The sequence below is a fragment of the Carcharhinus amblyrhynchos genome, chromosome 10, assembly GCF_965287045.1.
Source record: "Carcharhinus amblyrhynchos chromosome 10, sCarAmb.v2.hapA, whole genome shotgun sequence".
Lineage (NCBI taxonomy): Eukaryota > Metazoa > Chordata > Chondrichthyes > Carcharhiniformes > Carcharhinidae > Carcharhinus > Carcharhinus amblyrhynchos.
The window spans coordinates 90,384,019-90,399,712 of NC_137333.1; the positions used below are offsets into that span (position 1 = coordinate 90,384,019).

At 39.4% G+C, this 15,694-nt stretch overlaps 1 protein-coding gene across 1 annotated transcript in view; it reads right to left on the reverse strand.

The window, feature by feature from the left end:
• Positions 1 to 15,694, reverse strand: part of tmem131 (transmembrane protein 131) — a 168,435-nt gene that overhangs the window by 72,048 nt on the left and 80,693 nt on the right. The window contains exon 4 of the mRNA XM_080197595.1: positions 10,508 to 10,576. Coding sequence (XP_080053721.1) covers positions 10,508 to 10,576 — 69 coding nt within the window. The remainder of the gene's footprint in view (positions 1 to 10,507; positions 10,577 to 15,694) is intronic.

The window sequence follows — 15,694 nt, forward strand, 5'->3', positions numbered from 1 at the left end:
ATCTAATCATTTGTACTAATTTACTTACTAAAATGCTTTACATGATGTGGAAGTGAACCAAGTGCAAAACACTGGTTTGAGTGCATATTTTACACTTCAGAAGTTCCTATCTCTGACATCAGCATAAAGTGAACAAGGGTATAAATACAAAACATCCTCTTTTCCCTGACTGGGTTCTCCTCTATTTCTTAGGCCAAATGGCTGCAGTCTGTGCTGTAACCAGGCTGGTGTCCATGTGCATCGCTAAGAACAGTTCGCCTTGTACCATCCCTCCATTTCTTTCTACCACCCCCGCCCCCCCCCCGTCACCCCTTAACATCCGCCTATTGTCCTGCAGATTTTTGCTCTTCAGATGTCAAATTCTCTTTCGAAAGCCACACTCAAATCTGCTTCTACCACACAGGCGGTACATTCCGGATTCTCCCTTAAATTGCTTTTTATGCTCTCTAGTTTTCAATCATTTCTTCTACCAATGGATACAGTTTCCTCATATCTACTCTGTCTAGGTTTATGATTATGAACACTTAGATTTCACCACCCTCTCTTCTCCAAAGAGATGGTCATTGCCTGGCATGTGTAGCATGAATGTTAATCTATACAACTGAAGTTTCCCATTCCAGAATCACACTCCTGAATCTTCTCCCTCTGTTTAAAATCTTCACGCCTTGAAGTGTGATTCCCAGAACTGGATACAATATTCCAATTGAGGCTGAACCCATGTTTTACACATGCTTCTCATACCTTTCCTTTCTCATGTTCCTATCAATCAAGCCCAGAAACCCATATGCTTTATTAACCATGATCTCAACCTGCCTTGCCACATTCAACATAACCCCAGGTCTAACCGCAACCAATTTAGAATTGGGTACTATTTTATACTGCCCCTCAGTTCTTCCTACTAAACAACTTCATATGTGTTCAACTTTGTCGCTTTCCATCTCTGTTTTACCAGGTTCTTTATCACAACCCCTTTAACCTTGCACTGGTGAAGCATTTCATCATTTAATCTCTCCTTCCTATTACTTACACATCACCTCCCAGCAGATCCAGCAACATTTGTGGGAAGACAAACCAGAGTCTGCTTCACTCTTCATCAGATTGAAAAGAGGGGGAAAATGTGTTGGATATTATACTGTAGCTGGGAGAGACTGTAACAAAGATGTAGCAAACTTCTTGTGGCTTGGTGTGGGAGGGGGAAAGGGAGGGCTTTTGCATCAAGATTAAAAAAAAGTATGGGATATTAAAGAGACTCAAGATGGGAGAGAATAGTCACAGTCTAAAGTTGTTGTATTTAACGTGGAGCCAGTGTGCGTAACCAGAAGCGTAGATGCTGCTGCTCCAGCTTGTGCTGGGCTTCACTGAAACACTGCAGCAAGTCAAGGACAGACACATGGGCATGGGAGCAAGGTGCCAAGTTAAAACTGCAAGCAACAGGAAGGTTGGAATCATGTATGCAGCCTGAGCAAAAAAGGTGTTCCACAAAGAGGTCAGTCTGCATTTAGCTTCCCCATTATACGAGACACCGCATTGGAAACGAATTATAATTTAAACCTAGTCAGCTTGCACCACAGTATCATAAAGCAAGTTAACGTTAAACAAACCGAACTTACATCAAGCAAAATCTACAGCCAAATACCTTGGGAACAAACAAGATAGGAGGCAGCCATTTGGCACTTTGAACCTGCTCCACCATTCACTATGACCATAGCTAATCACCAATCTCAACAGCTTGAAAGTTACATTGACTGAAGTCCCTCCAACGATTCTGTTTTCACACCGTAGGAAGCCATACAGTAATTTTAAGTGAAATGAGAAAAGGGAGGAAATTACCCAATTTTTTTTTAAATAAAAGGCTTTAATATCCAATAAGACATTTACTTGACCAGAAGTATATCCAGGTTAAACGGCCATGTAGAGCAAGGACAAAAAAAGACCAACATCAGGTTTCTACAGCAATTGAAGGTCATCAACTATTAATTTTTCCTCATTTAACAAGTGAAATGTTTTCTTTTAGCGATAGTTGCATTGCTCCTCTTCATGTTGAAACTTGCAGTACATAGTCCAGCCTACCTTACAGCCTGCAGTTGGGTTTAAATTCTTGGCCCAGCAGAGTTCTCCCACAGGGCAAGTGATCAACTGCAGACAGTTATTTGGCAGAGACTTCAACTCTAGAACAGTGTGTGCCAATTATCAAGTTTAAACACGTTATTTTTCATTTGTGTTCTCATTTCTCTCAGCAAAGTAGACAAAATGACCACTTTAACAGAGGTGCAGTACGTGGGGCATTGGAAGTCATATTCAATGATCTTGAATTGTTTTTGAAGTGTTTATATGTTCTATTTAATCACTTCATCTACACAAAACAGGATTTAGTTATTTTTCTAAATTGTCCTATGCAAACAGGATACTTTATGATGACCATTTGACTAATGAATAACTGGGGATTAGAACACACCTATGCAAATGGACAGCACACATCAATTTTTGACCAGGGCTAGAAAAATTTGTTCCAACAAGACCAAGTTTAAGATTAAGCAGTCTATAATGCAACAGCGTAAAAGAATTAGCTTGCAATACTAATTCATGAATCAGGGCTTCGTACTTCTGAGTGAAGATGATACTCAAACTGGAAAGTGAACTCAGTCAGAAACTGCAGAGAATATTTTCACAAAACTATTATTACATATAACATAAATTTAAAATTTTGTGCAAACAATAGTAATTCAAAACCAAAAAAGTATTAATCCTGATGCTAATTTTGTTTATGGCCATGACAGGAGAGCAAGCAAGCCCCACTCTATATTTACACCTACCTGACAGTGCCATACTCTCTCCACTATCAGCCAAGATTATGTGCTCAAGTCTTGGAATGGAGCTCAAACCTGCATGAGCCAGACAGTGTGCTCTCACAGAGCCATTCAGGTGATATTCAATTAGGATGCTGATATTAGACCTATACAGTAATTTTACATTTTCACTTGGTCAAATTCAATTGTTGACTGGAACTGACAAGTCAGTGTATCAAAATTTAGTGGAGGTCCTTCTTGGCATACGCACCAACTACAAACTGAATTTTGCATTAAAATAGTTTGCCTAGAGCTGAGCACAACTCCACAAAATTCTCAGTTCAACTTTTTATTTTCTCGCTCAGCACTAACCTCACGCTCCCTGGTTGTTTATTTCCATTATTATCCATGCCGTTTGGTGTACTAAGTTATTATAGCTTTAAAAAAAAAAGCACCAGAGTGTGAAAGCTAACCAGAACTTGATAGCACCCATTTATGTTCTAGCAGCTTTATCGTTGGATTCGTTTTGCTGCCATGGAGGACAGATTTCCATTCAGGACAGCCATATACTTCAAAACAGCACCACAGAATGAGAAAGGAAGATATGCTGTAGCCTATTAGCATCCAAGTTGACGAATTAAGTTGGGCTTCGGGCTAACCCTAGTATACTGGAAGCATAATTGATCATACATGCTGGGATCCAGAGCCATGACAACTTCTGTGATGATAAAGCAGCAAGTACCTTCGATCTAAACCATGGCAGAAATTTCTCTGGCTCAAGCTTCTTTCTAATCTCAAGCAAGATATGCAAGGCTACTCAAGTGCTCCAACACAATGTAACCTTTCGCTGAAAGCATAAGGAATGTTGCTTTACTTGAGTAGTAAACCCTTCATTTTTAAATGCACAAAATTTTAGCATGGTCAAACAACCTAACCAGCATATCTTTGGACTGTGGGAAGGAATCCTAGCACCTGGGAGGAAACACTCAAACACAGGGAGAACATGCAGACTCCACACAGGCAGTGGCCCAAGATGGGAATTGAAACCATGTCTCTGGCACTGAGGCAGTGTGGCTAAATTAACATTAATGAACGGTTAGAATTGGTCCTGCATTATTGACTGCAAAATCCTGCCCAACATTGACAACTGGGCAAGGAAATTCTAGTGTTTAGGATCTCAGTGGTGAAATATTCAGCAAAGATGTATAATAATTGCTAATGCCCAGCTCCAGCTATATGCTGCCCTTCAATGACTATTTTCTTTTCAAACTATTTGCTAACATGTTAAAATAAATCTCTGGATCAAAATCACTGCCTAAGGCACTAGTGTTTCTGTCAAGTTTTATTATTTAAGTGTTTTGATTTCATGTGTATTTTGGCAGGGATAGAAGACATTTCACTGGTGTTATGACTAAAACTTAAGCATCTCCATTGCATTTTCAGTGTGTTTTAGTTTTTTTACCCAACGATGCCCTCACATTCCAATGTCAACTCTTACTGTAACTTATGGCCTTCAAAATTACCTGTTGCCCAGTTACAGTTATGATCTTATGTCAATTGACAAAGGCTAGCTTCAGTGTATTGAATCCAAAGCACCCTCCTTTAATGTCAATAAATATTAACGGTTGCTGAACACATAGCATCTACCACATGAGACAAAAATATAGAATGACAATGAAGAAAATACACAATGTCCCTGTTTCGACCAATCACGAGAACTTTGCTTGTGGTTTTTAAAGTTCGCGATTTATTACCAATTTATTCCAAGCCTTGGTTTGTGCATCTACTGCAGTATTTACAGAACGGATTCTGAAACCCATCACACAAGTACTTTCATCTACTACTGTCACGTTCATTTATCACGTTCTATCACCAGACATCAGCATGTGAAATTTGCAAAACGGACCAATTATCATAGAAATCACAGAATTCACAGAAGGCAGCCATTTGGCCCATCAGACCTGCACCGACAACAACCGCACCCAGGTCCTATCCCTGTAATCCCACTGACACTAAGCAGCAATTGAACATGGCTAAATCAACCTAACCCGTGCATCTTTGAACTGTGGGAGGAAACCGGAGCACCAGGGGAGGAATCCACGCAGACAAGGGGAGAAGGTATAAGCGCCACACAGTCACTAGAAGCTGGAATCAAACCCAGGTCCCTGGCACTGAGGCAACAGTGCTCGCCACTGTACCACCCTAACATTATCAATAACGTTATGCTAATACATGCCCATTTCTGAGCAAAGGAATGGAGCCTCCCCAAGTTGGGAAGAACTTTTAAGTACAATGATCCCCATGCTAATCTATCATGCGTTTTATCTACTGGCTCGGGCATATTCAGTATGTGGACCACAAAGAAAAGCACTTCATCTCAACTTCTCCCGCGATTTAGCAACTCATCTTAGATTTCATTTTATAATCACTTCCAATAATTTGTTATTTGAATCCATCTTAAACCTTGCTACTTAATGTTAGGACAATTGCAACACTCAGCCATGTCTTTTAGAAAGCAATGTTTAATTGGCATGATATCTTTTACTTAATCCTCCAGAGTGCAAGTTAAACACAATATTTGGTTAGCCTTTTCCTCTCCAGAGGCCAGCTGAAGTGGTTTCTAAATTTGTTGAAAATGACATTTGTCCAAAACAAAACTGGCTGACCCCCGAGTGAAGATATAATTACAAATCTCACTTTACAAAAATTGAGAAACATTGTGACGGAGTCTTGTGTTCATCTCCACATACCTCTTAAAATAGATCAATTCCTAGCAAAACTACAAAGGGAACAAAAAAAACACATTCAACAAGCAGCTTGTAGTCAGAACATACAGCAGTAAATGTAAATATTCCTCGAAAACCCGCTCAATATAAAATAGTTGTGGGTGCCTGGAATGCGCTGCCAGAGGTGGTGGAGGAAGCAGGCACATAAGCAACATTTACGAGGTATCTGGATGGGTACTTGAATTAGGAAGGGAAGGAAACAGAGGGGTTCAGATCGAGTACAGGCAGGTAGCTTTTTTTAAAAGGGAAAAATGGTCAGCATGGGCTTAGAAGGCCAAAGAGCCTGTTCCCTGTGCTGTACTTTGCGACAATGTTTGTAATCAAATTTAATTTCAGGTACTATGCGCATATTGACCAACTGTGAACTTTGAGAGTCTTCACTCATTCGGTTAGTTCACTTAATTCTGTAGTCATTATCTCCATGCACTTAAATAACTGATGCTATAGATCTATCATGTGAGAAATGTGCGGGTTAGGTTGATTGGCTATGTTCAATTGCCCCTTAGTGTCAGCAGCAACAATATTTTGCATGGCGACATGGTGGCACAGTGGTTAGCACTGCTGCCTCACAGCACTAAGGACCTGGATTCAATTCCCAGCTTGTCCGTGTGGAGTTTGCACATTCTCCACGTCTGCATAGGTTTCCTCCCACGATCCAAAAACGTGCAGATTAGGTTGGTTGGCCATGCTAAACCGACCCTTGGTGGTGGTGGTGGTGGTAAGCAAGATAAATGTGGAGTTAGAGGGACAGGGTGAGATTGTTGTCAATGCAGGCTCGATGTGCTGAAAGGCCTCCTCCTGTACTGTAGGGATTCTATGATTATCATGGTGCAATGAAAATTACCTCAATTTTCCTGTGAGATGGGGTTTTCATTAAGTGAGCACCTTCATGCCTTCCTGATGTTTGAAAATCATATACATTAGGAAGAGGCCTTCCAATGCAGCTACCTAATCTAGTATACTTCCCCTTTCTCGAGATCCTTATATAAATCTTCTTTCTCAAATACTTATCCACCACTGAAAATGTTGAATGGCCATTCAGAACGAAGGCTGTGCACAATTTATGTGCAACTAAAAATCAATACAAATTTGCTGATAGATGCACTAGGCGATTATTAGTGCTTCTATAGTAGACCGTGCAAAGTTACAGCACTACAGTAAAAAGTTGGTTACTGTATGCCACTGCCAATAAATATAAGACATTGAAAGAGATATCTGGTCAACCAAAATATTAAGAAATGAACTGAAGCAACAACTGCCAGTGGGCAAGTGCCAAGGCACGTTGAGGAATGTTCACCATCAATTAATGTCACTCAAGTGCCTATAACGTGCAAGTAGAGTGCAAATGACCAAACTGCAGTTTGCATTTAGAATTGGTTGAAATGCTATTTAACCTTCCAAAATTGGTTTGATTCCTGGCTTGGGTCACTGTGGAGTCTGCACATTCTCCCTGTATCTGCATGGGTTTCCTCTGGGTGCTTCAGTTTCCTCCCACAGTCTGAAAATCATGTTGGTTAGGTGCACTGGCCATGCTAAGCGTACCCAAACAGGTGCTGGAGCATGGCTACTAGAGGAATTTCAAAGTAGCTTCACTGCAGTATAATGTAAGCCTTACATGTGACTAATAAAATTTTAATACAGCAAAACCAATAAATTTCAACTTGGATGCAAAATAAAGGAAAATACAACAGCCCCATTCCTGTATTATGCAACTTTGTTCCCAAGTGAACAGTGCAATAGTACAAAACTAGAAAAAACATACTACCGAAACAATAAGAAATGCCTCTTTGCTCAGGGTTTTTTGAACTCTTGGGAATATGCCCACTCTGGTTGAGCTATAATAGTAATTTGTGCAATCTTATTTCTGCTTTCTCATTCTTTAAATGTGTAATTTCCGATCAAAAAGGAAATCAGTAGTTTATTTCAACGCTTTAAAGCGGAACTCAGTTTTGAGAATCTTTGCTAAAATTACATTTCTATAACACGTTTCACAATGCAAATTTATTCATTACATGCACCCTCAACATTGACAGCAAGTCCATCTGGTTTTCAGATATGCCCATAAAAACAATTTCTAAATAATTTGCTTTGCAGAGGAGAAATACAAGCGAAAAAAAAAGAATGTTGATTGCAGGATTCCTACATTACTACAGAATGCAGGGCTTCTCAAGTTCAGCAAAATGTCTCCAGCGCATCTCTATTTAAAAATGGTAGATTAGTGAATACTGCAATTACAACTTTGAATTTGAAAGAAAGATATCTCAAATATCTTTAGCTATCAGCAACTACTAAAGCAGGGATCAAAAAAATATTTGCTCTCAGGATAGAAGGTCATTGCTGTCAAGGTCTCATTTATTATTCATTCTGTTACCCCAAGATCCTAGAATCCCTACAATACAGAAAGAGGCCATTCAGTCCACTGTGTACACACTGGCTCTCCAAAAGCATTGGAAGAGCCCCTTATCCCTGCAACACCATGCAATAACCATGGCTAATCCACCTAACCTACACATCTTTAGACACTTGGAGGACAATATAGCATGACCAATCCACCTAACCTGACAATTTGGATTGTGGGAGGAAACTGGAGCACGTGGAAGAAACCCACGCAGACACTGGGAGAATGTGCAAACTCCACACAGTCACCCAAGGTCAGAATCTAATCTGGATCCATGGCGTGGAGAGGCAGCAAAGCTAACCATTGTGCCATCTTTGATGGACCTTTTTGAAAGTGGCTCAATTTGGGACATTTTTGCAGCAATGCACTGACCAATGAGCATACCATCACCTTGAAAATTAGCTCTCCAAATAATATAAAGCTGCAGGTTGCAACTAGTATTCAAAGTCTTACAAGTTACTTTTGTCAATGGAAGCTTTTCTGTATTTAGATATTCAAACAACCAGTGCTTTTTCATTTAGCTGAAAAAAAATGTGTTTGGGGTGTGGTAGCAAAGGTAAAGTAAACCCGTGTGGGTTTCAGTGCATGGGTTTCCTCCAAGTGCTCCGGTTTCCTCCTAGTCTGAAAGACATGGTGGTTAGGTGCATTGACCCAAACAGATGCCAGCGTAGCAACTAGGGGAATTTCACAGCATCTTCATTGCAGTGTTAATGTAAGTCTTACTTGCAACTAATAAATAAAACTTTAATTACTTACTGTATCAGCTGATGAATTCCAAATACATTTTTTGATCAACGTATAAAATGAAACGTGCGTTGTCTATTAATGCATTGAATTATATTCTGGGTGCTGTTTATGTGACAAGAGGACACTATATTCAGAGGTTTATTTATGCTACTTTGAGTACATGAGGTTTATCTACCTACAGTGAGCTTAAAGAAACCTATAAAGAACACAATTCATCAACTGAGCAGGTCTCAAAACTCCCAAATATTTTTGTAAGTCATTTACAAGGAGGAAAATGTGTAACCTGTAATCAAAGCATCTGCTAGAATGCGTTAACACATCATTCAATTTAATCTTTTTCTTTGATACATTTTTTCAATCATTTCTTCAAAGTACTGCAATAAAATGCAGTAAATAAACTCAGTTACAATGATTCACTGGAGGAATTGTGCACATGATGAAATTATATCTGGACTTAGATGTCAGATGTACTCATTACAGAATGGTCTGTTCTCATTGAATTCTTACTGTCCGATACATCAGATACCAATTGTTTCCAGAGAGCAAGCGTGCTGTTCTGAATTCTATCTACTTCTGATAGAGTGTAAAAGGAGCCACACGAACCACAAGATCCTAAATTTGATCTAGCTCGGTGCGGAGTTAGCTGACCTCAGCTGGAGCAAAGCAGGAGAACTGGAAAATGGGCTGTGTTACAATTTGAGTTCTCTCCAAATACGCTCCTATATCTAAATGAGAAAGACAGTCTCCTTGGGCAAGTCCTTGTTTCCTGACCAGTCAAAATGTTGCCTAATCCACAAATTAACTTGGGATACAGCAAATGGCCTGGTTTTACCACAAAGTATAATTGGTGCAGGATCACAGTTATGCTCAACTTCAGCATGAATTAACACCCATATTTCCTATAATACGGCAGCGATTCCTTTAAAAATACTTGCAAGCATTCATAGAAATAAATGCAGTTCTTTTCTTTTCCTTTATATGAAAAATGGCACTTCTGACAGCACAGCACTCCCTCAGTAGCACATTTGTGTCAACTTCAATTACATCCTCAAGGAGGACTTAAACCACATTTTTGAAAATAAAAATTAAGATCTAGCAATAACTTTTGCAACATGAGTCTGATTAAACTCTTACTATTGTCTACTTACGCAGCTACTTTAATACTGTACCCCAGTGTGTTGGTCGACTTGAACTATTGCTGTGCACTTGAGGGGACAATGAATTTGGGTTAAAATGTTTGGTGACAAAATGCTGCTTCTCAATTCACTTGACAGAATGTGGTTCCATTTAAGAAAACATAATTTTTAAACACAAACAGGATAGCCTGCATGACTGTGTTATCACTTCTAAGCTCCAGCCTTTTCAGATTACATATTTATATCTAATGTATGCAACAAACCAGTTAAACTGTAAAAAAATTGCATGCATGTTTCTCCACAGAGGTCTATGAAATAGAAGCCATTCATAATTGTTGTACAATTAACTTTAAACCCTGGCCCCAAAGTTATTGCAAGAAAAGTTAAAGTTTAACCAAACTAATCTCCTTGATACACTGCAGTAATTAATAGTTATGGACTGCCCATATACACAAACCAACACACCTTTGTTCTCAAGCCCTCCATCAAAACAAACTGAAATCTGACAGACGTTTAAAGAAAAGGATACCAAACACCACATAATTCTTACTCTTTGCCTCACTAGTTCATAATACAAGTAGCTTTTCAGTCAAATCAATATAAGCAGACACCTTTGAAGAAATAAGTCACGAAATACAAAAAGGGTCGACTCACTGTTCGTGGAAATCCAACATTGGTGGTTCAAACCGGATAGGTCTGCAGTTACCCCGATGGAAGGAGGCACTGAAAGACAGATAAAACTTCTGTAACAGCAGCAACACGGTAACATACATGTCTGTTCTTGTGAAAATACAGCAAGCATTTCCTTTCCTTCGTTTTCTTGTACACAAAAACAAACCCAGGCCAAACGTCAGTTACTGTTGCACAGACCGAGAAGAACATGTTCAACCGGTCTGGGCTTGTCACATTGCTTGTACTCCCCAATGCTTTTCTGCCTTTTCCCTGCCAACCAATTAAAATAATGGTTCAACTGAACACTCCCTTTCTCAGTGAAATAACTTTTGTTTATGCTGTGGATGTAAATTGATGGAAACTTCCAAGAAACACTGATGATCCTAACCAAGTCAAACGAGGTTTACCAACAGAATTCTAAAATGTAAAGTTTATTAGTCACAAGTAAGGCTTACATTAACACTGCAGAGAAGTTACTGTGAATATCCCGTTATCGCCACATGTTCGGGTCAATTCACCTAACCAGCATGCGTTTCAGAACGTGGGAGGAAACTGGAGCACCTGTAGGAGACCCATGCAGACATGGCGAGAATTGTGGACTTCAGTGACCCAAGCCAGGAATCAAACCCAGGTCCCTGGTGCTGTGAAGCAGCAATGCTAAACAGTGCTGCGTCCCACCCATGGCAAGTTACTAGGGTCACAGAACTCTCCTGCAGATGAAGCATGTACTTCACCCTGTATTTGCATTTACAGACAGGAGGCCGAAAACAAAAGCGAGTCAAAAACTGTTGTCAGGTCATGAGAAAAAATTCGAAGTGACTTAAATCTTGATCAAAAAGGACTATTGTGAATTTTTTTTTAAAAAATGATGACGAAGTAAAAAAGATGGTGCGATTATAGGAAGACAATTGGGATACCATAATGCCTGCACTGCAATTAAAGGAGAACAGGTGATGGAGGGAGTGGAGGGGAAACAATAAACTACAGCTAGCTGACTAAAGGGTGCAAGAGGTGGTTGTAGAAATGCAGTGGGGTGAGGCGAAGGATCCCAAATTCAGTGCATCAGGGAACCACCACTGGTCAGTGATGAGAACAATAGGCATGCACAACAGGAAACAGTTGACTTGTGAAAAGGTTTATGAAGAGCAGAAGATCAAAGACTATCACAGTGAGGAGAATGCAGAACTTCCATGCAGGAGATAAAAATATATTCTTGAAAACAAACTTGGCAATAGAATAAATCCATGGATAACATCACTCAGTTAACTTTAGGTCATGCAAGTGACATTCCCCAAAAGACCCACTATCACCCTTGCAAAGACAATAATCCACTAGGAGATTATTTTCTACCACTTGCCCAAGATTAAGAGAAAGTTTTGCACATTGAAATGAGAACGAAATGAGATATTTGGCCTGAAGCTATAGGAGCCAGAACTGATTCTTTAAAGTAACAAGCAGCCAAGTTAAAGGTTATTTGTTATGTTACAATTAGGCTTACATTAACACTGCAATGAAGTTGTTGTGAAAAATCCCTGAGTTGCCACACTCCAGAGCCTGTTTGGGTACAGAGGGAGAATTTAGTATGGCCTGGTCTGGAACAGACAAGGAGGTATTTCTCCAGAATATATCTGCATCAAATACCAAACAGCAAGTGTAAAATTTGAAGCCCTATCTCCTACTTATATTCATAGAATCAGAATGGTTACAACACAAATGAGAGTTATATCCATGCCAGGTCCTTGCAAGCAACTTAGTTAATCTCACTTCTGTCCTTTACCCTACAGAGGTAGTCTGCAAATTTGTTTTCTTCAGATACATATCCAACTCCCTCCAAAAGCAGTGACTGAATTTGCCACCATCTTGCATTATGCATTCTGGATCACAACCAATATAAAAAATATCTTCCTTCCATTGCTATGTTTTTTGTTGTTGTTGTTCAATCCCTTCACCAGCGAGACCAACTTTTTTACTATCGACTCCCCTTGTGATTTTGAGCACCTCTAACAAATTTGCTTTGACCTTCTCCAAGGAGAACAGCCTCAGCTTCTCCAGTGCATCCACATAACTGAACCCTTAGGCCTACAACATTTGGCCACTCCACAACAGTCAGACAAATAGTCAAAGTCCATGCCACTATCCAACAGCCATTTTGGACATCACAAAGGGGATAGCAGTTGTTCTGGCTTTGTCTGAGCCCAGCATTAGTACCTGGCAAGAAAGGCTACAGAACTGGTGATAGCAGGGGTTGCAAAGATGACAAAAAGGGAGCAGAGAATTGCATGAATCAAAATTGAAGATAGCACGCTTTGCAGCCATTACAGTCTCATATGGGGTGAAAGACTTCATGTTACAGCTAAGCAAACTTCAGACAAAGTTGAGAACAGTTCTTTTCAAAAAAATTTAGGAGATGATGTGAATCCCAACGTCTCCTAAAAAACACAAACAGGGTATGTACAATATTTTAAGGGTGCCGAAATGCTCCATTATTGCTTGCTCCTAATTACTTTGAATCAAGAAGACAATTTTAATATGAATAGTTCCCTGCCCTACAATTCCTTTCCAAGTTATGCTGGCCAAATCTAATTCAATAGAAACTTGTTGGAGATAGCATTATCTTAAAATCGGTTATGACTGTTGTGCAATGTTTAGATTCTCTTCCCGCCTTCAACAAGGGCAAAGTCTATGGGCAAGTCTGTCTTAATTAAAATCAAAATAATCACTCAAAATTACTTGGAAACCATATACAATTTCTACCATGCATTGGCAGACAAAATGTTTACTGTTGGCAGATAAGATTTAAAGAAATTTAGGAATTTTTACTCCATTTTGAATCAGTAGAGAAAATAGGTCTCAAAAAAATAACAGGATTTCAGAATTAGGAAGCAGCACAAAAGTACTTTGTTCTTCTTACAGTCAAGGTGAGTGACTGTTATTGCAAAGCAAAAGAACACATTCACCTTAGTCACTATATATCTTTGATTTGATATAGTCACATGTATTAGTATACTGTGAAAATATTGTTTTTTCCATGCTATACATTCAAAACATACCATTCATAGAGGAGAGAGTACAGAATGTAGTGTTAGTCATAGCTAGGTGTAGAGGAAGATCAACTTAGAGAGAGGTAGGTCCATTCAAAAGTCTGATGGCAGCAAGGAAAAAGCTGTTTTTGAGTCTGTCAGCATGTGACCTCAGACTTTTGTATCTTTTTCCCGGTGGAAGGAGAGTGTATGTCCTGAGTGCATGGGAGTCCTTAATAACGCTGGCTGTTTTTCGAAGGCAGCAGGGAGTACAGATGGAGTTAATAGATGGGTGGTTGATTTGAGTCGGGTGGGGGGGGGGGGGGGGGGGGCCACTCTTCTATGCTTCCCGAAGCCAATAACAATCTTCTTTGGTTTGTTGACATTGAGAGAGATTATTGTCGTTGCACCAATTCACCCGATTCTCTCATTCCTGTACTCTCTTGTCATTGTTTGAGATCCAACCCATTACTGTGTCATCAGCAAACTTGAAAAATCGAGTTGGAGGGGAATTTGGCCACAAGATCATAGATGTATAAGGAGTATAGTAGGGGGCTAAGGACACAGCCTTGTGGGGCGCCAGTGTATATCAGTATTAAAATACATACAGCACTGCGCTCAAAATTATTAAAAAACTGCTTCACGCATTCACTAAAGATGCAGTACTGCCAACTTCCAGATGTTAAAAGGTTGGTTCCCTAAACTTCACTGCATCAAGTCCCTCAAGTGCTTTCATGAACTTAAATGGAAAATGCTGAAAGGTTCAACAGGTCTGACAGCATCTGTGGAGAGGGAATAGAGCCAATGTTGAGTCTGGATGATCCAGCTCTGCCAAAGGGTTATCCAGACTCAAAATGTTGGCTCTATTCTCTCTTCACAAGATGCTGTCAGACCTGCTGAGATTTGCCAGTATTCTGTTTGTTTCAGATTCCAACATCAGCGATATTTTGCCTTTAGCTTCATGAACTTGTTCCTTTTAGATGTAACCATCCCACTCAAAGTACTGAACATCCATTAATAGTTCAAACTCACAGTAACTATTTTAATGTACGATTTTAAAAACTTCCCAGTGACTAAACACAATCACCCAGGGAGAATGTGGAAAAAATTGATCAAAAGCCTTTAATTTGTTGAGTAAGCAAAATTACTGTCCAGTTGTGATGATCAAGACTGTTGCAATATATAAAACCATAAATGCAAGACCCGGTTCAGCTTACAAAAAGGGCATGAGAGCTTGATGATCCCATTCTGTTCACCATGCTACAATGGAGAATAGAAATGCTGAAGTAACCCAACCAAAAATAAGGCATCTGAGCTATGGTGAAAGATAATTACTTTACAAAAATCATGTGAAGCATGGGCTGAAGCTCTGACAAACAGACGTCACTAGGTGGTGGGTGAACAGCATGCCTAGGGAGAATCTGCTAAAGTTTTGTTTAAAAAGAAAGCAGGGAGAACAATACGGTTTTTTTTGAAAGGATGGTCAGGTTGACTGAGGCCATTAGGTGCCTGAATCTCAAATTTAATAACACAAACACTATGCAGTGGTAACTACAGGAATGTACAAATGTGGTAACGCTATAAAATTACACACTTATTATCAATTGCAAAGTTCAATACTGTGTGGCTAGATGAGATACGGTACAGTAATTGTATCTTGGTGTTTTATACAAGTTTTCAACTTCACACAAGCAGCCACTGGAACTTTTTTTCGCATCATTCAATGGCATATATGGCCACAAATACCATAAGATTAAGACATCAGAGCACAAGGATTGCTTATATGGATCATTTTTCCCCTAAACCACGCATGCAGAGAGAGACTTAACACCTATATTTGAACAAGATACATTGGTTAGTTATGTAAAGTTAACATTCATAGTGATTATATCATGTTTTCTCTACTCCCTTTATGTTATTTGTACCCCTTTATTTTTAGCACACCACTCCTGTCCTGGGAAGTGCATTTTCTGTACAGCTTTGAACCTGAACTCTAACCAAAGAAATCTTCAAATCTCACATTATTTAACATTTCCCATTCTCCTTATAGTTCAGCCTTCAAAAGCTATACAGAAGAGTTTGAGATACACCAAAGTTTGTATTTCATTGCTTTCCTTAATTTTCACGTTGTTGTGGTAATGTTTTATCA